General features: G+C 46.9%; 1 protein-coding gene across 7 annotated transcripts in view; it reads right to left on the bottom strand.

Annotated features, from left to right (window-relative positions):
• Nucleotides 1–6,672: 6,672 nt before the first annotated feature.
• Nucleotides 6,673–24,563, bottom strand: part of sh3pxd2aa (SH3 and PX domains 2Aa) — a 101,450-nt gene continuing 83,559 nt past the window's right edge. For 5 of the 7 annotated variants that reach the window (XM_082536304.1, XM_082536306.1, XM_082536308.1 and 2 more), the window contains 6 exons: nucleotides 19,470–19,587; nucleotides 17,210–17,607; nucleotides 17,109–17,123; nucleotides 16,661–16,710; nucleotides 16,118–16,237; nucleotides 6,673–15,703 (listed from right to left, as the gene is read on the bottom strand). In XM_082536304.1, coding sequence (XP_082392430.1) covers nucleotides 13,547–15,703; nucleotides 16,118–16,237; nucleotides 16,661–16,710; nucleotides 17,109–17,123; nucleotides 17,210–17,607; nucleotides 19,470–19,587 — 2,858 coding nt within the window. In that variant the 3' untranslated portion in view covers nucleotides 6,673–13,546. The remainder of the gene's footprint in view (nucleotides 15,704–16,117; nucleotides 16,238–16,660; nucleotides 16,711–17,108; nucleotides 17,124–17,209; nucleotides 17,608–19,469; nucleotides 19,588–24,563) is intronic. The other 2 variants (XM_082536305.1, XM_082536307.1) reach the window with 1 other exon arrangement.

Below are 24,563 nucleotides of genomic sequence, written 5' to 3'. Positions count from 1 at the left end.
CTTCGACTTAAAGCTGAAACCATTTAGCATTTCAAGCTCTTTACACACAGCTGAGCAAACCAGAGCGTTAATAAAGATGCAATGGATAATAAGCTTGCAAACAATGACACGTGTAATCGTGAAGCTTTTAAAGCAGGATTAAAATGCTATAGAAAAAGTGTTCCGGTTTACAAAGCCAGCAAGAAGCATCAGCTGGTTCTTGGCTGCCAAATGCTTCTCTCAGCACGAGTCAGAATATTGGAAACGATTAATTCTGCATATACAGGGCTCTAGACTAACTTTTTGCCATGGGCGTACCGGTACGCCTAACTTTAAAAAGTTAGGCGTACCGGCACAAAAGTTAGGCGCACACAAATTTTATAATAATTGATATAATATAATGTGTTTTTCTGGATACACTGTGCTTTTTCAGCATTCAAAGATTGATGACACCGTGTCAGAGCACTGGCTATGAATTTCAGAAGGATCAGGCCTTAACAGAAAAGTTAGCAATAGTTCTTTTCCTATTACAGCTACATCCACGTCTGTCCTGCCTAGGCTGCTCACTAGGGCTGGGTATCATCACTGATTTCTATAATCCATTCGATTCCGGTTTTCAAAGTCCCGATTCGATTCAACTTGGCCTCAGCCAGTCAGAAATATTATAATTCTGATCATTTATCAGTACTGACTTCATCAGAATTGTGAACATCACAGCAGATGCCTTTGTGTGAAGGTAACTGAGAATAAAACACAGAAAAACATGAAGGAGATTTTCCTGGTCTGGCTTTTTATAGCAGAAAACCTTAAAAATATTCTACAATGTTCTGCATATAAAGTTTAAATTTCTTCAGTATTGACCAACAGAAAAAATAGGCTTTCTTGTCCGAGGTCATTTAAGTGAAAAAGAAAAAGCGCTGTGAACAACGGTAGACTGGTGGGTAATAAGCCAATGAATAATACAGAAAACAGAGATTGGAGACGGAAACTGTTCTTGAAGTACAGAGAGAGAGAGAGAGCGAGCTAGCTGTGCATGAAGTGTGATTTTAATAGTCGTGGAAGCAAAACAGCAAAATTCATGACGACATTGATCAAATGTGAAGCGCAGTTTGCTGCTTCTTTTGCTGCTGGCTCGGTGAATTTTGGTTGGAGAGACAAAACCTGCAGCTCAGAATCAGCGCAAAAAGACGTAAACACAGCGCGGACCGGACGCATCAGGATCGCTGAGCTCCGACAGCGTGTCCGTCTGCGGGCCGGCGGGTGAGGAAGCCGAGAAAGACAAAGCTGATTCTGATGCGTCGGTCTGTGTTTACGTCTTTGTGTGGAGTCCGTGTACCTGCTCTCATCTGCTGTTTGGTTGTTGTTGAAATGGTTTTGTGAGCTTTAATCTGAGAATCTGGCGTTTCTGGCAAAACACAGTTATTTAAAAGTCGATTCAGGATTTAATGAATCGATATCGCTTTATTCAAGCTACTCACCTCCCACTTCCACCTGCACTTTCAACTGGACCACGGCCAATCAGAGAGGTCCCGCCCCTTACTATCTCTGATTGGTTTAGTCCAAGATAGGGGCAAAATGTGTCTGTTGTTGACCACAGGGAAGGTTGCAGATTTTTTTTTTTTTTTTTTGCCACCCTAACAGTTGGTCGCACAGGTGCAACCAAATATATATATATATATTTTTTTTTAGTCGCACCACTGAAAAATTTGCGACCAAATTTTTCAGTGGTGCGACTAAAAAAATATATATATATATATATATATTTTTTTAGTCGCACCACTGAAAAATTTGGTCGCATTTGCGACCAAATTGGTGGCACTCTAGAGCCCTGTTATATATTAAAAATGTTTTGGTGTCGAAACTGAAATGGTCCTTTATGGAACTGAAAAATAAGAACATATTTTTGGAGGTAACTAATAAGTTATGTGTGCTAAAGCTAAACTGATCTTTGGCTAACGTGCTAGCAAACAGTAAAACTTGGCCAGTTAAATTTTATTTATACAGAGGAAGCATTTTGGCGACAGTGGGAAGGAAAAACTCCCTTTTAATAGGAAGAAATGTCCGGCTGAACCAGGCTCAGGGAGGGGCGGGGCCATCTGCTGCGACCAGTGCAGAGCGGTCATAGTGAGTGAAGAAGAGAGGGGCCTGAAAACTGAAGGCTCTGCCTCCCATTCTACTTTTAAATACTCTAGGAACAACAAGTAGGCCTGCAGAGCGAGAGCGAAGTGCTCTAATAGGGTGATATGGTACTACAAGGTCATTAAGATAAGATGGGGCCTGATTATTCAATACTGTGATTATTTTGCCAAATCAGGTGGATTTTGCATGCTGAGCATTAAAAGTGGCGTTGAAATGAAAAGCAATGCAACGTGGAGATGATCTGGTTTACTTTAGCCAACAGCCTCAGCAGTTTTCATTAACATCTGGGGATAAAACCTGTGTCAACATGCCGAGGCTACAGATTAAAAGCACGCTCGTGCTCCGTGAGCATTTCCCTTCTCAGATGGGAAAATAAAAGACTGATTTCCCTGCATTACTACAGCACCGATGACAACTCTGTTTGGGCCCTTTTAATCATCTTTTAGCCAGCAGTCCTTTCCTTGTAGTTCTTTTGCAGTCAAATAATAACAAGAAAGTAGGAATAAGGAAACTCAAGTATTACTACAGCTCTATATGTGCCGGAGGATGCTGTGGGATGAGGTCCAAAGCTCCAGAGAAAGTTGGAGGTAACACCGGACTTTCTAAGTGGAGTTTTAGTAGTGTTTGTGAACACTTGACCTTTGACACATCCTGCCTCATGGCTTGGCCTCGGGCACAGATGTCGGTGCCGTGTTCCCCTCGGCTCTCGGAGGGCTAAGCCGGTTACCGGCCCAGCGCTCTGTGGATTCGTGTTCCTCGGCCTCTGCCTCGGGCCCAGCTGCTGGGGAGCTTCACGGCGACAGGCTGGGGATTCAGCAGATCTACTTTAAAACTCGAGTTGTTCCACCAAAACGACTGCACTATAAATTCATGAAGCACCTCATCCAGATGTATTGCTCAGAGCTGCCAGATAGCATCTGTCTGCATCCGATTCACAGACATCTCCGCATAATAGAAGCGAGTCGGGAATATAAAGAAGATGAGTGATAATGTCATGAAAAGAATAAACCAGACGAGCACTTTTAATACTGATCATTGTTCAATGGAGCATTCAAATCAAATCAAATCAAATCACTTTTATTGTCACATCACATGTGCAGGCACACTGGCACAGCACATGCGAGTGAAATTCTTGTGTGCGAGCCCCACAAGCAACAGAGATGTGCAAACACAACAACACAAACGAGCAAAATACAAGAATGGCCAACCTGAAACTAATAAATATATGTACAATATATAATAGTGTATGCATTTCTGGATGTGTATACTAAATATTTTTCTACGTGTGTGTGTGTGTGTGTGTGTGTGTGTGTGTGTGTGTGTGTGTGTGTGTATACACATTTTTACAAATTAAATAGTAAAAAAATAAAATAAAATAATAATAATAATAAAATATATAAAATATACAGAGTTGAATATGTGCAAGACAAGTGGCATTTATATACAGTGTGGAGTGCATAATGTTGAAGTTCCAGTAGTGAAGCTGAGGTGTCTATGACGTGTTCAGCAGTCTGATGGCCTGATGGAAGAAGCTGTCTCTCAGTCTGCTGGTACGGGACCGGATGCTGCAGAACCTCCTTCCTGATGGAAGCAGTCTGAACAGTTTATGGCTGGGGTGACTGGAGTCCTTGATGATCCTCCCCGCTTTCCTCAGGCAGCGCTTCCTGTAGATGTCTTGGAGGGAGGGAAGCTCACCTCCAATTATCCGTTCAGAGCACCGCACTACTCGCTGGAGAGCTTTGCAGTTGTAGGCGGTGCTGTTGCCATACCAGGTGGTGATGCATCCAGTGAGGATGCTCTCAATGGCACAGTGATAGAAGGTCCTGAGGATGCGGGGGCTCATGCCGAATCTTTTCAGTCTCCTGAGAAAGAAGAGGCGCTGCTGCGCCTTCTTCACTGTTTTGTTTGTGTGTACTGACCACGTAAGATCCTCAGCCAGATGTACTCCAAGGAACCGGAAGCTGCTCACTCTCTCCACAGCAGCGCCGTTGATGGTGATGGGGGTGTGTACTTCTCTGCACCTCCGGAAGTCCACTATCAACTCCTTTGTCTTTGCGACGTTGAGGGTGAGATGGTTGTCTTGACACCAGTGGGTCAGGGCGCTGACCTCCTCCCTGTAAGCCGTCTCATCACCGTTGGTGATAAGACCCACCACTGTAGTGTCGTCCGCAAACTTCACAATGATGTTGGAGCTGTTAGTGGCTGTGCAGTCGTAGGTGTAGAGTGAGTACAGGAGAGGGCTCAGTACACACCCCTGTGGAGCACCAGTGTTCAGTGTGATGGGGGATGAGGTGATGCTGCCCAGTCTGACCACCTGGCGTCTGTCAGACAGGAAGCTAAGGATCCAGCTGCAGAGGGAGCTGCTCAGTCCTAGATCCTACAGTTTCCTGTCCAGCTTCGAGGGAACGATGGTATTGAATGCTGAGCTGTAATCTACAAACAGCATCCTCACATACGTGTCTCTCTTCTCCAGGTGTGACAGGGCAGTGTGTAGTGTCAGGGCTATGGCATCATCAGTGGACCTGTTGTGGCGGTATGCAAACTGTAGAGGGTCCAGTGAGTCGGGTAGTGCAGAGCGGATGAAGTCCCTGACCAGCTTCTCTGTCGATGTTAACATCCAGCATTATTAGGTTTAATGTAGAGAATGGCTAAAAAGGCCTGATCATAATAGAACTTCATTTCAAGACTCAATCTCAGCATAAATACTGAGTTTGAATCTGCAGCTTTATTCATATGAAAATGTCTGAGGCGAGGCCGGACCAACAGAGCCATCTAGTGGAGATGTTTGGGAAGTGTGTTCAGCAAACGTGGGCTATTCTAGAACAGGGGTGGGGAACTCCAGGCCTCCAGGGCCGGTGTCCTGCAGGTTTTAGAGCTCACCCTGGGTCAACACACCTGAATCACATGATTAGTTCGTTTCCAGGCCTCTGGAGAACTTTAAATCAGCTGTGTTGGATCTAAAACCTGCAGGACACCGGCCCTCGAGCTCCCCACCTCTGGACTAGAAGAATCACTTCAGGTAAAAACTGTGACAAGTTGCATCACCTTGACAAATTAGGTCAAGTGATAACATCTGCTGAAGACGACAATGGAGTCTATAAAAGGTGAGTAAATAGATCCTAACATCTAGATTTATACATTTAAATGTTTTAATGAAAGTGTCCACGAAGGATTTTAGTTTAAGCGTACAAAAGATGATTTTTACATGACTAATAAACTGAATTATCACCCGACTGCAGTACCTCTTAAATTTAAGGCCTCTAGACTTTCCAGATGTCAGCACTGATGCGTCTCTGGGTAACTTCCTGGAGGATCTGTCGGAGCATTTTGATGTTTTTCTGGCTTTTGGCGAGTTTGTGGCCACAATCAGGCTACACGGCTTTGTTTGGTACTGTTTGTACTTTGGTGAAACACAGTCTGTGCTGCCCAGAAATGCGATTCTTTACAGAACAATGGAAACTCCAAGTTTTGTTTTTTTTTACCATCCAGTTTTATGAAATATGTGCACGAAGCAGTGGAAACAGGTCCAATTAAAGCATGGCGAGACATAACAGAGGAGGCTGGATCCCAGGTGTGTAATTTAAAAACCAACCAGCTGGATTATTTTTCTAAATGATACACATCTCTGCAGCACTGAGACTTTTTCCACATTAGCTTAGCTGCAAATTTACAACTGGAACAAATCAAGAGTGTGGAGGTCACGGGTTCCCAAATATGTAGCATACATGTTCATACATGCACATGTATGTATGTATGTTTATGTAAATATTTGAACTCATATCTCCAGCTTGCTGCTCTGCAAAGTGTCAAAAAAAAAACCCAAAATACATAAATCAGCACAGCTTTTTATGCAATTTGTCTTTTACCCAGAATGCATTGAGGGGTGGATCCGAAACCCCCCGGGGACCCTGCTAAGACGCTACTATATGTGAGTAACACGAGCCTGGTGGGCATGAGAAAGACCGCAGGGTTAAGGCTTGACTTGTCAGGAGGAAGGTTCCCCTATTAAAAACGGCGCGTGGTGTAGCCAGCGTGAGGAAGCTCGCTTATTACAATGTAACAGCTGACAGTGAGCAGTAACGTATGAGGGGAGAGATCTGAACTTTCTATTTCATGTTCCTGAGTGACGGCCTGACCTGCACTTCCTGCTGAACACCTGTGTTCTCCTATAAGAGGTGCAGATTTGCGACACAGAGGTGTGAGCATATATTTCACATTCCCTTGGACAGAAGTGATAAATCTCTCCGAGCACACGTTTGGATGCAGGAGAACAAAAATTTGTGTCTCCGCTCTTTAGCGAGGAACTGAGGCTGCGAGCGCTCGTTCGTCTTCATTCGCCGCTCTCAGCCTCCTCACAACTCTCGCTATATATAACCAGCTGCATCGTTCTGCTCCTGCACATCTAAACTCACTTAATCTGGCCTGCACAATAAGGCGAATGGAGATAAATGTCTCAATCAGTAATATTGCTGTCACAAACTCTGTAGAGGGGAGGGGGGGGGGTCTGCTGCTGCTTATCTGTGGAAACACGTGAGACAAATGAACAGGAGGCGGTTTAAAACAACAAAGATTATACATTTAATATTGTTTCTCTTTTGGGCAATGCGAGATACAATGTAAACATGTACAAGATACAAAAAAAGGAACAAGACTCGTCAAAATGAGACCGTAGATAAGAAAATGTCCTGTTTTCACAAGTAATGCACATGTGCAGAAGGTCTCCAATCAGGAAGGGATCTGGACTGTGTTTGCTCTCATTAGTGTGTGTGTGTGTGTGTGTGTGTGTGTGTGTGTGTGTGTGTGTGTGTGTGTGTGTGTGTGTGTGTGTGGGGGGGGGGGGGGGGGGTCTTGAATAAAGCTGCATTTGGCTCTTCATGGCATATCTTTTGAAAACAAGGACTCTGCAGGGCTTAAAGCTGCAGTGCACGACTTTGTTATAAATCCAAGACGTCACAGCGCACTCATTAAAGGTACTTGTTGTAAATTCCTGCGAGTAAATACAATTTAAAACCTTCCAAAATTAACCACAATGAAATGTGGGGAAAACGAGGGCGGCGTGTCCCTCCACGGGGTGGTGCAGCGTATGGAACACAATGGTGGTCTAGTGGGAGGCCAACAGCAGCAATGAAACAGCAGCAAACATCTGGAAACATCTCAACTCGCGTGCTGTTAAATGCTGCCCCCTGGTGGTGACACATTTAGTTACAGTTGAAGAGAGCAGTTACAAAAAGGACCTTTAAGCCTTTACGCACAAAGTAAAATCTTTGTCGTTTGCAACTTTTCCTTCTGTCAGTGTGCAGTTACTCTCACTGCCAGAAGGGGGCGACTAAAGTCATGCGCTACAGTTTGAACCTGCTTAAAAACATGGCAATAAAAGCAGAAAGAAAAGAGAGAGTGAAAGAGTAGCACCTCCTTTGGTCCAACTCGAGGCCTGTAGTTGTTACTGACGTGCTGGTAACGAACTGTTTTTGTCAGAATCAAGAGATCGCGAGATCGCGAGCTCCACGGGCGCTTTGTTTTGGCACACTGCTTTCCACAGCAGGGTGGGGACAGATTCTACTCTACAAATGCACCGGTGAGTTAAAGAAAAACAGGCACCGCCTTTGCCATTAAAATACTACTTCAGCTGTCACTCAGCATCAGTCACTTGTGACAGCTCGCCTCGGCCACAGCGCTGGGCGCCGTCTCCCACGCAGGAAGCCACGGCGTTCTTTATTGGGAAGCCATTAGTGCTGAAATACTATCAGACTGGCTGAGGTTAATTAAGACACACTGTTGTGCTAACTGGAAACGGGGATTCAAACGGAGACAAAGAAAGCGCCGCCGAGGCACAGCGGCGCGCCTCCTTCCTCGACACAGCCTCCTCCTCTGGAGCTCCTGCTGATGCCTGCTGGCATCTCAAACGGCTGCGACTGCATGAGGAAGTTTTCAGAGTGACATAAATAATCTGCATCGCCTGATTTTCTGCACTTCTGTTTTACCTGCTTGAGAATGAGCCCTCAGCATCCGCGGCTCATCTCTGCTCTCACGCTCTAACAAGCAACCAGACGTTAATTAAAAACCTACAAAGCCCCCCTTACATGCACCTCACCTGCTCCCACACACTTACTGAAACTTTCCTATCCAACCTGCCTTCATCCCCTCCACCATCGCTCTGCCTGCCGCCGACTTCTGAAACTTTTTTATGTCTTTCGTTTACAGCTTGAAGGCGTTTCATTAGAAGCCAGCGAGCCCTTCAAATCCCGCCTCACCCTTTTTACAACATTCAATTATTTTCTCAACAAAAACACGAGAGAATAAAGCAAAACATGAAGCCTTTGTCTTATTCTGAAAACTGTTTTCCACCAGCCGGCTCAGCTCTCACCCTCGGGGCTGCGTGAGATGTGAGCAGCAGGAGCTCATATCAGAGGTGGGACCAGTTCTGAAGTTCACCTGGAGACGGGCGGGGAGGCCGAGAGAAGCTGCTGCACCATCAAGTCGTTTCTCACAGACTTTGGAAACTTCAAGCGGCTCAATTAAAACTGTGTTTGACGTAATGAGACTTCACAGCTCGGCTCAGGAGAGGAGCTCATTAGGTGTGAGGTTTCTAGAAAGGTTAGAAGGAGTTTGATAAAACGGGCTTCCTGTTGAAGACATCATTGTTCATCTCCCTCCAATCAAAGCAGAGCTCCTCTCACCTCCCAGCCGCCTCGTCTCCTCGGATCCGCTATCTGATCCGTCGTCTGTCTGCCTGCATCCTACAAACCCCTCCTTGACCTCCGACTTCTCTTTTCTCCAACACACCTGCAAACGATCCATCTCATCACGCACATACACACACTCCACCCTGTCGGGCATCTTTGTGATCTCAGCAGCTCGGCTGTGTCGAGGAAGGAGACGGAGGTGAATCAAAAACACAAACTGGAAAGGCGCCCGGGAGGCGCTGTCCGTTTGTTAGAATAAAAAGAGAGAGCGAGGAATCAGACGGCCAAGCGGAGCCGTCTCGCTCCGCTGACCTCCGGGAAGATGATGGAAAACTCGAGCGTTTCCTGTAAGACTCGCGGAAACCGTGTTGGCGTGGACACGCCTGCTGAGCTCTGCAGGTGAAAGGCATAAAGTAGCGGACGGTAACCGAGCTGTTATTAAAGAGCGAAACTCCAACGTATTATACTCTGACTATTTTCACTTTGCTGCTGAGAGTGAAAGCAGACTGACAGCACTGATGAAACGCTGGAAAAGCAGGAAGTGAGGGACAGGGCTGGGCCACATCATCCCGTTCACGGTAATACCGGTATAACGTTGGGCAACGATAAGAAAATATGGCGATAGAACGTGGGTAACACGCGCATGCGCAGTGCCTGTTTTCATACGCACATGGCGGAAAAAGCACGGCGGCGACGGAGAGAGGAGGGCGAAAGCGGATCGTTGAATGAAACAGTTGAACCAGAACTGGTTTATAAAAATGCTGCAACTCCAGTGGTGGAACTGGTTTAGCACAGTACTGCGCTTCAACATAATGTTACCGTATCGTGTGTATAACCTCTTTTTAAGTTCTGTGGATGTTATACATGGTTGTGCTGAGGATCTGTCGGCCAGTTTCCACTGGAAACGCCTTTTGGTTAAACTGTCAGCGAGGAGTTTGCACTGTGACATGTTTATGTAGCTTTAATGCAGATGAAAAACAGCTGCTTGTTTAAGTGAAAACACATTATTAGTGCAAAAAACCATCAAAGTTGTGGAGTTGTGAAGTATTTTGTCTCGCGTCAATTATATCGCCAGTTATCGTTATTGCAAATTTTCAAATGTATATCGTGATAAACATTTTTGGCGATTTAGCCCTGATGAGGGATTTAAAGGGACTATTTCTTGTCCAGTGACCTGCTGAGAAATTTCATCTTCAGCAAACAAATGCTGATCTGGGAGTTTCGGAGCTGTCAGCTTTGAGCTCTTTCAGTTTTTGTGTTTCTTCGTCTAAAAGTCAGAAACCCAACGTGAGCGGAGGCAACGGGCTGAAAACAGACGGCTCACAGACGGGCGTGTCTGTTCGGCGGTCAGCAGTGACAGTAAGAAGGTTTCAGAACTGGCTTCCAGCTTTGACTGAAAACGAGTTTCAGAAATCTGCGAATTTAAACGTGGAGTTAAACACAAAGTCAGCCGACCCCCAAAAAGGACCGGGCTCTGCGCGTCGGCCTCTGCGAACAGCACGATCTCTCTGCAAAGACAGCGTGGGGGGAAAAACAGGATTTTCTCTTTTTGGTGTTTATCCTGGAAGTTGATGGATTGAACTGAAACGGCCTGAAGGAGCGTTCGTCTCCCCGGTGTTTTGTTTACCGCCGAGACGCTGGCGTCGACGTCACTTTGCCAGCCGGCGGTCCCAAAGGTCAACATCGCCGCGGTGATCGCTGACGAAAAGGCCCGACTTGGTCTGACAGCCGTGGGGGTAAATGTCAAAAGAGGCATCCAAGCAGGTGGGCAGAGGACACAGTCCAGAGGGAGAGGAGGAAGAAAACAACAACACAGAAACAATCAAAGAATTCCATTCAGGCACAAACGTGACAGCTGAGGGCCCCCGACGATGATGATGATGGTGGGCCAGCGACTCTATGTCTGTGACGAAGATCCCAGATGGCTGTAATGTCACTACAGAATGGGTCAGCTGACGGAGGTCGCGGGAGCAGACATCCTCGTGTTAGTTCATCACGTCGCTGCTTTGGTCCGACGAGTGCTCTGACGTCAGGACCTCGCACTCCTGCTCTCTGAAAACAGACTTAAACATGACACACTGGAAAAGACGGCAAAAGCCTCGTGACCGGCAGCCTGACCGGGAACATCTACTCCCGGCCCACTATGACCTTCCTCCTTTCGCTGAAGCGTTTTTGTCTTTTTTCTTCTTCTTTTTTTTAATCTATTGCACATTTCCTCGTGGGTTCAGAACGAAAGAAAAAAAGAGGAAATAAGAAAAACGAAGTAAAAGCATGAATAAAGATGCTACACAGCTAAACGCAGGCTCGACACAGAACGATTCCCTTACAAGTAAGTTCAGCTCAATCAAACAAAGCGATATGCAATAATAATAATAATAATAATAATGAATGTGCTGGAGCGAAATGTTCAGAGTGATTCGACACATTTACATAATGCCTTCGTCTCAAAGGATGGGGCCTGTCAGCACCCAGACGGTTACTGGTTTTATTTATAGGTCCATACATCAGTGATTTTATTACCATCACAGGACACGCTGATGGTTTCTGTTTGAATGAGGGGAACTGTGGAAATAATAATACTATTCATTATAAATATGCTTTTATCAGGCATTATGTAAAGCACAATAAAGATGAAGGAAGTGCCCATGATTTGCTAAAGCTGCAGCAAACAGCATCGAGAAAAAAAAAAAATCACTTTTCAGAAACTAAATTCTTGCCCAATGCGAAACAAAATGTGCAATAAAACAGTTTTAGCTGCACTAAGATTAAAAACAAAACAGTTTTTGTGGAGACTCACTGACCAGCAGCGCATTTCTTATTGCACTGAGGTAGGACTGCAGGAAAGCCTCAAAGTCACGTTGTAGTACCTTTCAATTACCACAAGAGGTCTCCAATTTGACCAAATCTCCTGCCACTGAGAGCAGAACTCATCCTCCTGTTTGGAAAATATGAAATAATTACAAAAAAACATTCAATAAATAACATGCTGAGTTTTTACTGCATCTTTACATTAATGCACCATAAAAGCAGTTTTTAAAGTGCACTAACTCACAAAACAGAACCACTTCGTTCCTCGTTATTGTCGGTGTGCGATCACAGAGAGACCACAAAAACACAAATATGGTTTTGTTAAAATAGATAACTGCGATCTAGCAGGTACTGCACTTTGTTTAGTACTATGATACTGTCCAGCAGGAACATAATGAGAAGTTTGTGTTCGTTAGAAAATGTATTTCAGCAGTCTTGAACATCAGCCATCAGAATTTTGAACTTTGACTCCTTTTGGAAGAATTATTTCTACCGTCACATTTCAAACAGTCGCTAATAACAATAAAATAGCTACTCTAGTCTCTGTTTAAATCCCAATACTGCACAGCAATATCTGATATTACAATTAACTGTTCACTTCCTTCAAGTGCTTCCAGATACTGATAGAAACCTCGTTTTAGGCAGTTTGGTGAAAGTGTGTTACCATTTGTACCGTAAGTAAACGGTAAAATCCCCAAAACTGCCAATGAAGTGATATCTCTCTTTGGTTCGATCACATTTTGGCCTCTAATCTATTCAAATAAATCCCTGGATTAAAGTTATTTCACTACGTTTCCAGTATGCTTGCAATTCATCACCTCAATAGCTGCATTATGACAACACAATATACACAAAATCATTAGTTCCTGGAGCTAAAAGCTGTGCAATGAGGTTATCCTTACGCTTGTATGAGGTCTCATTGTTCCGTTGCTTGTTCTGTATTTTTCAAGTTTCACAGGTTTGTTGGTTTTTTTAAATAAATTTGTTCTCCCAGATGACTACATCCAGGAAAAATGACACTAAGATATTTCTGTGGTATCTTTGATAGAAACAGTTTACAGAAACCGAGCGTCAGCCGTCTATTCTGCCAGAGTCGAGCTTTGGCTCGTCCAATTCAAGGCTGTCGGTGGAAAACAGATGTCACAAGAAAGCAGAAATAATTCTCTAAGGAAGACTTGCATCAGCACGAGACACGTTAACAGAAACAAACTAAAGAGAAGTTGTGATGATGAGATTCAACTATCGTCTTTGTTTGATGACTTTGTGGCTTAAAACAAATAAATCTTCTGGGAACTTGAGTCCCTTCACTCGTGCTTTTCTTTCTTTATCGAACTGAAGACGTCTAAATCCAAACTTTGCGCTTCGAACTCGTAACTTTGTATAGAAACGCTCTCGGTGGTGTTCATAGGACTATGGCACTCTGTAAAGATTTGGTTGATTTACTGGTTTGCCATCCACCATTTAGAACCTTCGTTCAGGTGACCAAATACAAAAGGCACTTATTGGCCATCGTAGTCAGTGATGGGCAGGATGAGCGTAGCCACTACTCTTCTCCGCTTCTGTGTTACATGACACAAACCTCTTTAAGAGGTCATCGCTCCCAGTTAGACCAGTTTACGTGTCAGACACAGCATCCACCTTGAACTTCCTCAACCAGTGTGGCCAATTCCATGTTTCTGTCTCTGCTTCCAGGTAAAATATTGAAAATCTTCCCACTCCTTTCGTATAAATTTTAGTAAACCAGCACTAAAAGTGTCCTTTTTTATCAGATTAAAACATCTTTCTCCTTACACAGTCTGACCGTATGTCAATTTTCAAGGACATATTGCTTAAGGGAGATTGCGGGTAACATTCTCAAGGAGTGATGCCGCCGCCCATGGGCCTAGAGCGGGGAATGGGGGCTGGGGGTGGGCGTGGCTACGGATGTAGGCTTGCCTTTATTTTTTCCGCTCAAGGTAGTTAGAGGGGACCCAGCCTTTGCGGGGAACCAGGCTGTCCTGCACCTGGCAGTACCACCACCCATTGGGGTTTCTCTCCAACACCTCCAGACAGGTTCCCTCTGTGAACCCCATGGTCTCCTCGTCGCCACGGTAATCGGCAATGGACACATACACATCCCTGCCAAGGTTGTTGTGGATCAGCTGGCTCTTCTCCAAGGGCTTGGGTCTGACCGTGGACACGGGGATACCGTTGCGTTGGTTAACTCTGCTCAGAGCGTCTTGGACATTGCTTGTGCTGAACGCGCTCCCCGAAGACAGACTGGAGCGTTCGGCAGGCCTCGTTTGGCTTTCAACAACTACGTGTGGCCGCACGGTGCTGAATGAGGCATTTCGGCGAACTCCAAGAGTGGCAGAACCAGAACCATAGTGATCGCTCCTGCCCAGCGACTCGTTCCTTCTCAAGGACCCTGTTGTGTAGTGCGTGTCCTTGGCTGGCTGCGTAGTGGTGACAAATACAGACTGAGGCCTCACCGCCACCTGGCGTACCCCGTTCCTCATCCTCACCCCTCCATTAACCATCCCAGATGGCTTCGAGAAGCCGCCGGGAGGCTTGGAAGGAATCGGTGGGGAGTTCCTCCTCAAGCCTTGATGCTGCTGCGTCAGGCCCTGAATATTAATGTTATTGAGGGCCAAAACATGCTGCTCATTCTTCTCCAGGCTGTTGGACTTACTCCCACCACTCCCGTGTCCGTCTAAGCCACCACCGTCGCCCATTTGTCTGACAGGTTCCAGGTAGTATGAGGGAGCCCAGCCTTCTTCGGAGCTCCAACGGATGTACCACCAACCACTCTCCTGTTTCTCCAAAACCTCGACCTCAGCCCCAGCTGGAAAACTGATCTCAGAGTCCTGGACTTTCTTATAGGCGTCCACGGAGCGGTAGAGATTGGGGCCCTCCACATCGGAGTCACCACGGCTTCCTTTGGAGTAAACAGAGGAGAGATCTGAGGTACTGCGTGAACACACCGAGTCCTCTGATGATATAACAGAAGCTGTTTCAGAGTCCTCCCCGCGAGAAGGTTTGAGGCTATGTCTAAACTGACTCGTAGGCCTCAGCTGTCGTCTCAGAGAGGTGATGTCCATCCTCTCTGGACTCTGGGGCTCTGATTTGGTCAAAAGGGGCTTAGGTCTGACGGAAGGCTTGGGCCTGGTGGAGGGGCTCTGGCCTATTCTCTGCTCCACCTCCCGGTTGAAGACAGGGCCTTTCTTGGAGCCTCTGCTCAATTCATCTGATGACGAGTGAGGGCTGTTATCCTGGGATCTGAAGCTGATATCTATGTGTCTGCCCAGGGTCTGGCTTCTCCGACTCATCTCTGGTGTCATGGTTTTCATGGGCCTGCCAGGTAGAGGCGAAGATCCGGAGGGTTTTCTTGGGACTGTGGAGGAATGGTAGCTCCGTGGGGAGTTAGGCTCACTGGAACCTTTAGTCAGGGTTCTTTCAACACCGCCGCTCGGCCTGAAGCCATCATTCTCATAGATACACTCCTCCTTAGCAACCTCCTCTACAGACCTGAAGGAGGTTCTTCGATGGGCGAAAACTGGAGACGCCTTGCAGACAGGAGGGGACGCCTTGCAGGAAGGAGGGGAGGCCTTGCAAACGGGAGGGGAGGCTTTGCAAACAGGAGGGGAGGCTTTGCAAACAGGAGGGGAGGCCTTGCAGGAAGGAGGGGAGGCCTTGCAGGAAGGAGGAGAGGCCTTGCAAACGGGAGGGGAGGCCTTGCAGGATGGAGGGGAGCTGCTGTACTTGTCGCTGACCACACTGTTGATCTTCACATCGCGGGAACGCTCGTCCTTCAGGGGATCCGGTTCAGGCTCACCTTCGCATCCGACTGCAGGAATATCATATTCAGGTTCTTCGTACACAGCCCTGCTAGGCACCTCTGTGGTTTTGGAGGAAGAGTTAGCAGAAGGCGGAGCCTCCTCAGATTCTTGTTTTTTGACAGGTGGAGCTGGAGGAGGGACTTTGGGGCGGGTCAGTGTGCTGGACCTACGACTGAGGTTGGGCTTTTTGCGCTTGTCGATGTAGGAGCAGGGGGCCCAGCCCTCCATCTCCCCAATCTGCACGTACCACCAGCCTCCAGGATTCTTCTCTATTACCTGCACAACAAGGAGTAAAGAGTTACTGGAACAAATACTCACTTATATATATATATATATATATATATATATATATATATATATATATGTGTGTGTGTTTGCTACATACTAGTGATTAAAGACTGAGTAATACTGTAATAAGATCAATGATGCATCTGTTACTGCAGTCGTTAAAAGAATCACCTCAGTATAACTTAATAAAAAAACCCTGAAGGAATCTCTGTCATTATCTCCACCCTCATCCTGAATCCTGCACAGTGAATTCTGTCTACGTCATCACTTTCACACACAGTATCCAAGGTCGTCTCCTTTGTGCCTCAGCTTTCCTGCCTATCGGGGGAGCACTCAGTCTGCATACGTATTCAACAGGCCCCGTCTCATCTGAGCGACAGCACTGTAGATCTGGCCTCTTACATCAGCCTTTTGTCCTCCACGGAAACTGATGCCATCAGAGATCGAGGACTGGAAATCTGCTATAGTGTAATACTCTGCTTCCACAGCAGGGGGCTCTGGTGGCTTGGGTAACTGGAAGCCCTGTACAGCAAAGAGAGAGAGAAGTGAGCCGCTCACGTTGAGCCATCCTGTATCTGACACACATAAAACATAAGATGTGATTTATGACTGCATGCAATCATGATATATAAATATGAGGGTAAATGTAAGGTGTGCACGTGCGATACCGGGACAATCGCAGACATGCTGAAAATGTGTAAATGTGCCTCAATGGTTGCTATGCAACTCCTGCAGTAGTCTGAGAGCCAATTAGATTTTTTCTCTTTTTATATTATTTATTGGTATTTATCCTTGCACTGAAAGATTTTGCAGCTGTCTTCTTAAACACAAGAAGAGTCTCGACTGTGATCACGTGTACTTCAGCAGAAGCATGGCAACATCAGTGAGCACGCAGGAAAGGCGCTCTGGGTTTGTCAGTAAGCAGAAGCCAAACTGGAGTCTTACCAAGTTGGCGTCTCTTCTGGGGGGAGGTTTTTGCCGCAGATTAGGAGACCCTGATTAAAAATAATAAGATTTTATTAAGAATAATTCAGAAAAACGACCAAAGTAAAAGGTTGACACTCGCTGTAACAAACAAACACCAAACATTTAGTTCTAAGATGAATTATGTCACACTGGAAAGGACAACATATTTAAAGACAAGCAAAAGTAAGATTTGAAAGACTAATTTTGTCCTGGCTTTGGACGCCATGTGTGGAGCATCGGCTTGTTAAAAAATGGGCTCGTCCCAAAGGATGGATGGGTGGAGCCGAGCGATGTCTTAGTAACCACAAACTGACCACAGGTTCTTAGTTTGTGAGTGAAACCGAGGCCGAAACACACACCGAGCATGTTATCACATCAAAGGTTAGTGTGACAGAGCGCGGTTAGATGCAGCAGCCGTGTAGCTTACCTACGGCGCCGAATCCTGCACAAATGGAAAGGGGCACGTCTTAATGTTGCATTCAAGCTTTAGGCTGAACTTTAACCTTTACACACAACACGTTCTCTCACCGATTTCCACTCTGTGCGGTGCCACTCTTGCAACAGCCGGGGAGCCCGGCTCGCCTCTCGCTTTATTCTCATTCAGGGCGGCGCTCGCCGCTATTCCGAGACACGGGCTGTTGGTGTCCCGGCCCGCGCTCAGCCTGCGGCCTGTCGCGGCGTTGATTTCGGAGGGCATCGGCAGGCTGATCTCGCTCTTGGAGAAGTGGCGTTCCGGCGTGGTTCCGCCCTCTCCGTCTGTCTGGATGTCCTTCTCGCTAACAGACTTCTTTTGCAGCAGGTTGCTGATCTCCATGATGTTTCCGATGATCTCCACGGGGCCCGTCAGCGTCTTCTTCCGTGGGGAGAAATCCTCTTTAATCTTCTTCAAGTAGGAGGCCGGGGCCCAGCCCTCTTTCCCTAAATACCTGCAGCCCAAACACATAAAGACAGAACGTTTAATATGACATCGAGTTTATGTTCCCTTCATTATTATGATTGAACTCAGGATCAGGTAAAGCTGCCCTTTCCATACAGCACAGAGCAGGAAGTAGACTGTGCCAGGAGTGACCTGCTGTCCCACTGCAAAATCTCAGGTTTCACTCTTATTAGTTTCCCCTGACCCTCCCTGATCCTGGTTCTCTTCCTGCTAAAAGGGAGTTCTTTCTTCCTGCTATTGCCAGGTTCTTGCTCACAGGTGGAGGGAGCGCTCTCTTTATTTAATATTGCAATTTTCCAACATAAAGCACTTTGAGCCTGCATTCGGGAGTGAATTCCACAGCATGTCTTTATCCTGTCTTCCTTCTCTCACCCCAACCAATCACAGCAGATGGCCCCGCCCCTCCCTGAGCCTGGTTCTGCCGGAGGTTTCTTCCTGTTAAAAGGGAGTTCTTCCTTCCCACTGTCGCCAAAGTGCTGCTCATATGATTGTTGGGTTCTTCTCTGTATGTATTATTGTAGGGTCTACCTTACAATATAAAGCAGCTTGAGGTGACTGCTGTTGTGATTTGGCGCTGTGTAAATAAAACTGAAATTAATTGAATTCATTTAGACTTTAGATCATGATGTTATTTTTTAACACTGATTGAATCTCTCGCTGAAGCCATTTTTTAAAACTCCAGCTGACATCCAGGTCTTCCCTCTCCATCACTGCTCTGCTCCCAACAATGAGCCAGCATTCAGTACACCTTGGTACATACATGTGTGTGTGTGTGCTACTGTTTCCTACTGCAGCTGTGTAGTAACAGTAGTGTAATGAGCTCAGCATGGGAGCTTCATTTAGCGCATTTTAATACACTCAGAAAAAAACGTGTGATTTGAGTAATGACTGAATGTATCGCAGCAGAGCTTTAATGCACTCGAGTACCATCCTAACTTAGTGCATGATGCCACTATGAGCTATACGTACAGTTAATAAATAACTGAAAAATTCCACAATTTCGAGTGTTTAAAAATGCATGAAATCACACCGAGTCAGATCCTGTGTGTTGCAATAAAGGCACAATTTTAATTCTGGTGATGTGAGTAGCCAAAGGCAAGTAAAGAGAATGCATAATAGATGCAAAGAGATGCTGCTTCCCCACATTTAAGCAGACATTGTTATGCTAAACGAGTAATTTCAGAGTGCTTAGTGAAACAATAAGTAATGCTCCAAATGAAACTCCGAGTCATTTCCCCGGCACAGAAGAGACGCGACTGTTCCCTGTTTTCCGTTTCACGACTCCCAACTGCGACCACAAGGAGTCCCCGTAACTAAAAAAGCTTCATGCATGGACTTTGCTGTTTAAAGAAGGGCCCACTGAGAGCAGCGTGACTCAGACATGCATCTGCAGGATTATTTTCTGTTGGACACGGTGCTCAGAAATGACTCTGTGTGCACTGCAGGGAGTGCCAAAGAGCGAACAAGCTGTTAGGAAAGCAGTCAGTGTACATGACAAGTGCACACACGGCAGCTCGCGTACGCGCCTCAAACAGGAGCTCTGGATCCATGTTTGTGTACGCGTTGGTATGTGAGGCTCCACAAGGCGTCATGTGATAGTAATCAGCTGTGCAGCGGAGCGCCCGGGGACTCGAGGAACTGAACAACTGTGAGGAAATACACACCGGCTGAGTAAACGACACACACGTGCAAACACGCAGGCGGCCCTGACGCCACCATATGTTAACGCTTTCTTCTCGGCGCCATTATGCAAATGAGAGCTCCAGGAAATTGTTGCTCTGATCGCCGAGACAACGACGAGCAACAGCCTCGCGGTGAAATGTGCGGGTTCGGCGTGCACCGTTTACCCACCTGATGTACCACCAGCCCTCCAGGTTCTTTTGGATGACCTCCACGGTGACCCCTTTCTCAAAGCTCACCTCGTCTTTTCCTTGGCTGGTGTACGGCTGGATCGTCACATATTTCTCCTCTGCGGGGGTAAAGGAGAGAGGAAACAAGATCATTGAAAAGTCTCACACTGCTGTAGATTACACCATCTCAGAGGGAGAAAACGGTCAGTGTGACCCACTTTAGACACCATTTGCACACCAACAGAAACACGAACCTCTCGTCTTTGACCTGCACATAAATAGCAAACGGCGCCCTCTACAGGCGGAACCTTTAGGCCTCGCTCAGGCTACATGAACCCAGATTCAGAATCATTACCACGCAGCTCTCAAAGAGAGAAGATCCAGAAGCAGCAGCTGGTGCTGATGGTGGTCACGAGGCTGCTGCACGTCTGATGCATGAATACAAATGGCAGCTGTTGTAACGCAGATCACGGTTTCCTAATAATTACAGAATTACAGTATTTTACTACAATTAAAACCCTGTTAGGATAAACCTAAGTAAACCTACGTCACAGCCTTTCCTGTTTCACCCAGCACGAGCGCTCCCTTTAAAGCTCACGTCTTTGGTCCACTAATGTGCAGCAGAGTGGAATTACTGACCCAGAACCTGCACTCAAAAACACACTGGGTGTGGAGGTGAGCACTTGTTATTCTCTGTCCATCTGCAAGAGTCAGATCTGAGGCATCTGATAAATGTTGTTATGGTCGTCTCGAGCCGAGCGTGTGCATCAGTTTGTTGTCTCTAATTCTTTCATCTGGAAGAAAAGATGAAAGATTCAATTAATCTCATCTGTGTTTGTTTTTTCATGAGCTGTACACGTGCGTCCGTCTCCGAATTCACGCGTTGCTGGCGTCACAGAGCCGCGAGCCGAGTGGGCGGGACTGTAAATCAGTGCTGCAAACAACAGCGCGGTGATAAACCTCAGGGACGCCCCACCCCTGCCGTCAGCAGCTGATCCACCACCACCGACAGGTCGAGACACCCTGACCTGGCTTTGTGTCAGGATGAATCAACGTGAGGAGATGTGCTGTAATTGAATTTGAGTCAAGGTCTCCAGTGAAGCTGTGTCAGCAGGGTGTGAGAGCGACTGTTCTCCCATTAGCAAATTGCATCCTGAGAGAACATAAATCTCCTGTGATCAGTCTTTGTTTTTGTCCTTTGCTAAATCAAACTACATCTGAAGCGTCTGCATGGAGCTCTAGCTCAGGAACGCATTAGCAGCCGGGGACGGGGGGGTGGGGGCTCCATTCGGTGGAATAACCCAAGTTTTCCACACTTTTCTCTGCTTCACTCAGCTTTCTGCAGCTCCTGGTAGCAGACCCAAACCATCTGGTTGCCAGGCAGCATAAAGCGCCTAGGATGTTGGGCCGCAGTCGAGAGCGGCGGTGGACGAAAAAGCCACGAGAGCTGAAGTCTGACATGACTACAGTGAGCACTGCTCCAGCTTTAATGCTGAGACTGTTTCTGATGGTGGAAAAAAGGCGACCGGTCCAGGAGTCTTTAGCCTGTTTGCAGCCAGGAGCACTCGCTGCCGTGAAACTCGTCTGTGACCTCACGTCATCGGGACGACTTTTTCAGCCAGTAAACCTCAGCAGGCTCGTTCTCTGCCTCCGTTACTAAATATGTTGCAGGACAGATCAAAAACATCTTTGTAGCGGATCGATGTTGATTCAATTCTCATATTTTTGGGCCGTATGCTGGGAACAGGTCGTGTGCCTCTCATATAAAACCTGCTGTTCCCATCGCTCTGATGTTTTTGTGGTTACTCCAGTTCATGTAGGGTGACAGACGGGGTTTACGGGGTCAACTGTGTTGACCACAGGTCGCCCCGTCATGTCAAATTAGCAATGCTAATGCCCTGTAAACACCTGAAAGCTCGGGATTCACTGATAACACAGATCTTCACAGTCGCTGACAAACTGACTTCTGGAGTCCTGTTACACCACAAAAGCTGCTTCCATCAGGGCCCTTGATTAACAGCTGAACGGAGGCTACGTCCACACTAATGCGCCTGATGGTGGTTGGGAAAGCCCGCCCCTGAAGGTAAACGCAGCGTTTCACAGCAGTAGAGCTCCAACATGCCCTGCTCGCACACTATCCTCCACAGTTCAAGCAACAACTTTCTAACCAGCGTCGCACCAGCAGCCTCACTGTGTGTCTGGGACTTTCACATTTTACTTTCACCACCCAGAAACGTTTTAATGGAGGCACGGTGTGTACCAACATCACAAAATTGGAACGACACCACCGAGCAATAAAAGCTAAAAAGCTAAGGTGTCTTAAACAGCAGGAATTAGAGAGCAGCTTGGTTCTCTGGTGGCGACAGCTAGTCGAGTGACTCATCCACGCTGCAGAGGTCTGTGTGATTAAAAGCAGGCTACAGATTGGGCCGCTGCCCCACTTTCACACTTTCCATTGGATCGTTGGGTCGTTCTGGGAGACGCAGCTGTAGTCAGGCGACATTCCCGCGGACATGGCCGACCCGTATGGTCACATTCCATGAACGAAGTGGTAAACCTTTAATATTTCTACATTAGCCACTACGGCTGGTGACAAAGAGGTCCCCACTCTGAATTCATAACCAGCTGAGTGGGAGATGTGAATGAGTAATGCCCCCCTGCTTCTCAACCACATTTCAGATAAGATAAAACTTTATTAATCCCTCAGGTGGGTTCCTCTGTTTCCAAGAGCACAGCAAGTTACAGAACGTGAGCAGAATATTATATATACACATATATATAAATACAGAGACATGTGTAAATAAAATATACGAAAGGGATAAATAGAATAAATAGGAACAAGAATACAAGGGAACTGCACGTTTCAAGTATTGAAGTCTATTGCACTGTTGGATATTAACAAAAAGTATTGCACAGTGAGGTGAAGAGGCACTACAGCTTAGTTGTTCCCCCCTCCTCTGTCCTCCTGTCTCCCCTCCCTCTCCCCTCCAGAGAGGAGTTATGGCCGTGTGCAGAGGATGCCCAGCATTGTTCATAATGTCCAGCAATGCCACTGTCACCAGAGTGTCCAGCTTCATGCCGACCACAGAGCTAGCCCTCCTGATCAGTTTCTCCAGCCTGCATGAGTCCTTCTTTGCTGTGCTGCTCCCCCAGCACACCACAGCATAGAAAAGTACTCCAGCAACCACCGACTGGTAAAACATCCTCAGGAGCTTCCTGCAGATGTTAAAAGACCTCAGCCTCCTGAGGAAGTACAGTCGGCTTTGGGCTTTTTTATACAGGTGCTCTGTGTTGCATGACCAGTCCAGGTTGTTGTCCACCCACAGCCCGAGGTACTTGTACGTGTTGACCACCTCCACCTTTCTCTAACGTGGCCGTGACGTACAACTCCATCTCCATCATACTGCTCTCATTTACAGCCCGCTTTAGGTCAACTTCAACACTTCCATCAGGAGCCCACTCTGTAGATCAGCCGGGTCGGATTAACCATTAATCAGTGCTCTGCTGCCTGCTGGTCCAGGACTGAGTGGACGCAGCGCTTCAGTCGGGGAATGTAAAGAGAAACAAAGATGGTTCTTAGAGGTTTTCCCTTGTTTTCTGGGCTCGGGACGAGCTTCCGTAAACACGGCACAGCTACAAGGCGACAAACCGACAGTCTGGATTAGAAAGCGCCGGCTCGCTCCTCAGCAAAGAGACGCTTGTTTGTTTCTCTCACGTTTCAGCATTTACGCAAAAATGACTCGACAAAACCACAAGTATCCAAAAATTAAAACTGAAATGTGAAAGTCATAAACAGCCTTTCAAAGCTAATGAAGCAACAACACTGTTACGCAACCATTTACATGACGGGGCTCGGCGGCCGTCGAGGTCGCGGCGCTCGTGCTGCGGGTGCCGAGCGCTTCATTATCTAAATCTGTTTAATGCGGTCCAATTATTTTGCTTCTCAGCGAGAGCCGGGGAGCGTTCCACGTCTGAGGGAGCAAGATTTGAGATTTTACTGTCAGAGCTGACTCATGGCCACCCAATATGCTGCAGATACTGGGCCACTTGTTGTTTTTGTGTTAGTTGTTCACCGATGCAGATTACGTGAAAGGAGAGCTGCAGCTACAGCTGTGTGATTAAAAACACTGTATTAGTGTATCGAGCAGCAGACCGAGCCTGACAAAAGGACTCGTGTTAGAACAGCCTGAGCTTCTAACTCACAGGGATTACAAACACCGAGCGCCCTACTTGACTTAATCGTTCACTTTGGCCACGTTTAACACAAACATCCACATCCAGGAAATAAAGAAGAACACAACAGCTCCCACTTAATGCTGCTGAGACAGGACCACACATCAAAGAGTCATTTTATCTTAAACAGTCTCCAAATTATTAACCTCTAACATCTCATTTACCCTGAACTGTTGCACAGATCTTTGTGGCCACACAGAAATGGTAAATGGCCTGTATTTGTATAGCTTTACTAGTCCCTAAGGACCCCAAAGCGCTTTACATATTCAGTCATCCACCCATTCACACACACATTCACACACTGGTGATGGCAGCTACATTGTAGCCACAGCCACCCTGGGGCGCACTGACAGAGGCGAGGCTGCCGGACACTGGCGCCACCGGGCCCTCTGACCACCACCAGTAGGCAACGGGTGAAGTGTCTTGCCCAAGGACACAACGACCGAGACTGTCCGAGCCGGGGCTCGAACCGGCAACCTTCCGATTACAAGGCGAACTCCCAACTCTTGAGCCACGATCGCCCCTACAGAGACACACAGGGACACACAGGGTCACACAGAGACACACAGGGACACACAGGGTCACACAGGGACACACAGAGACACACAGAGACACACAGGGAGACACAGGGTCACACAGGGACACACAGGGAGACACAGAGACACACAGGGAGACACAGGGTCACACAGGGACACACAGGGACACACAGGGTCACACAGGGACACACAGAGACACACAGGGAGACACAGGGACACACAGAGAGACACAGGGACACACAGGGTCACACAGAGACACACAGGGACACACAGGGAGACACAGGGACACACAGAGAGACACAGAGACACACAGGGTCACACAGGGA

This window comes from Aulonocara stuartgranti, assembly GCF_965226115.1.
Source record: "Aulonocara stuartgranti genome assembly, chromosome: 6".
Classification (NCBI taxonomy): Eukaryota; Metazoa; Chordata; class Actinopteri; order Cichliformes; family Cichlidae; genus Aulonocara; species Aulonocara stuartgranti.
This window is presented reverse-complemented; position numbering and strand designations above follow the sequence as displayed.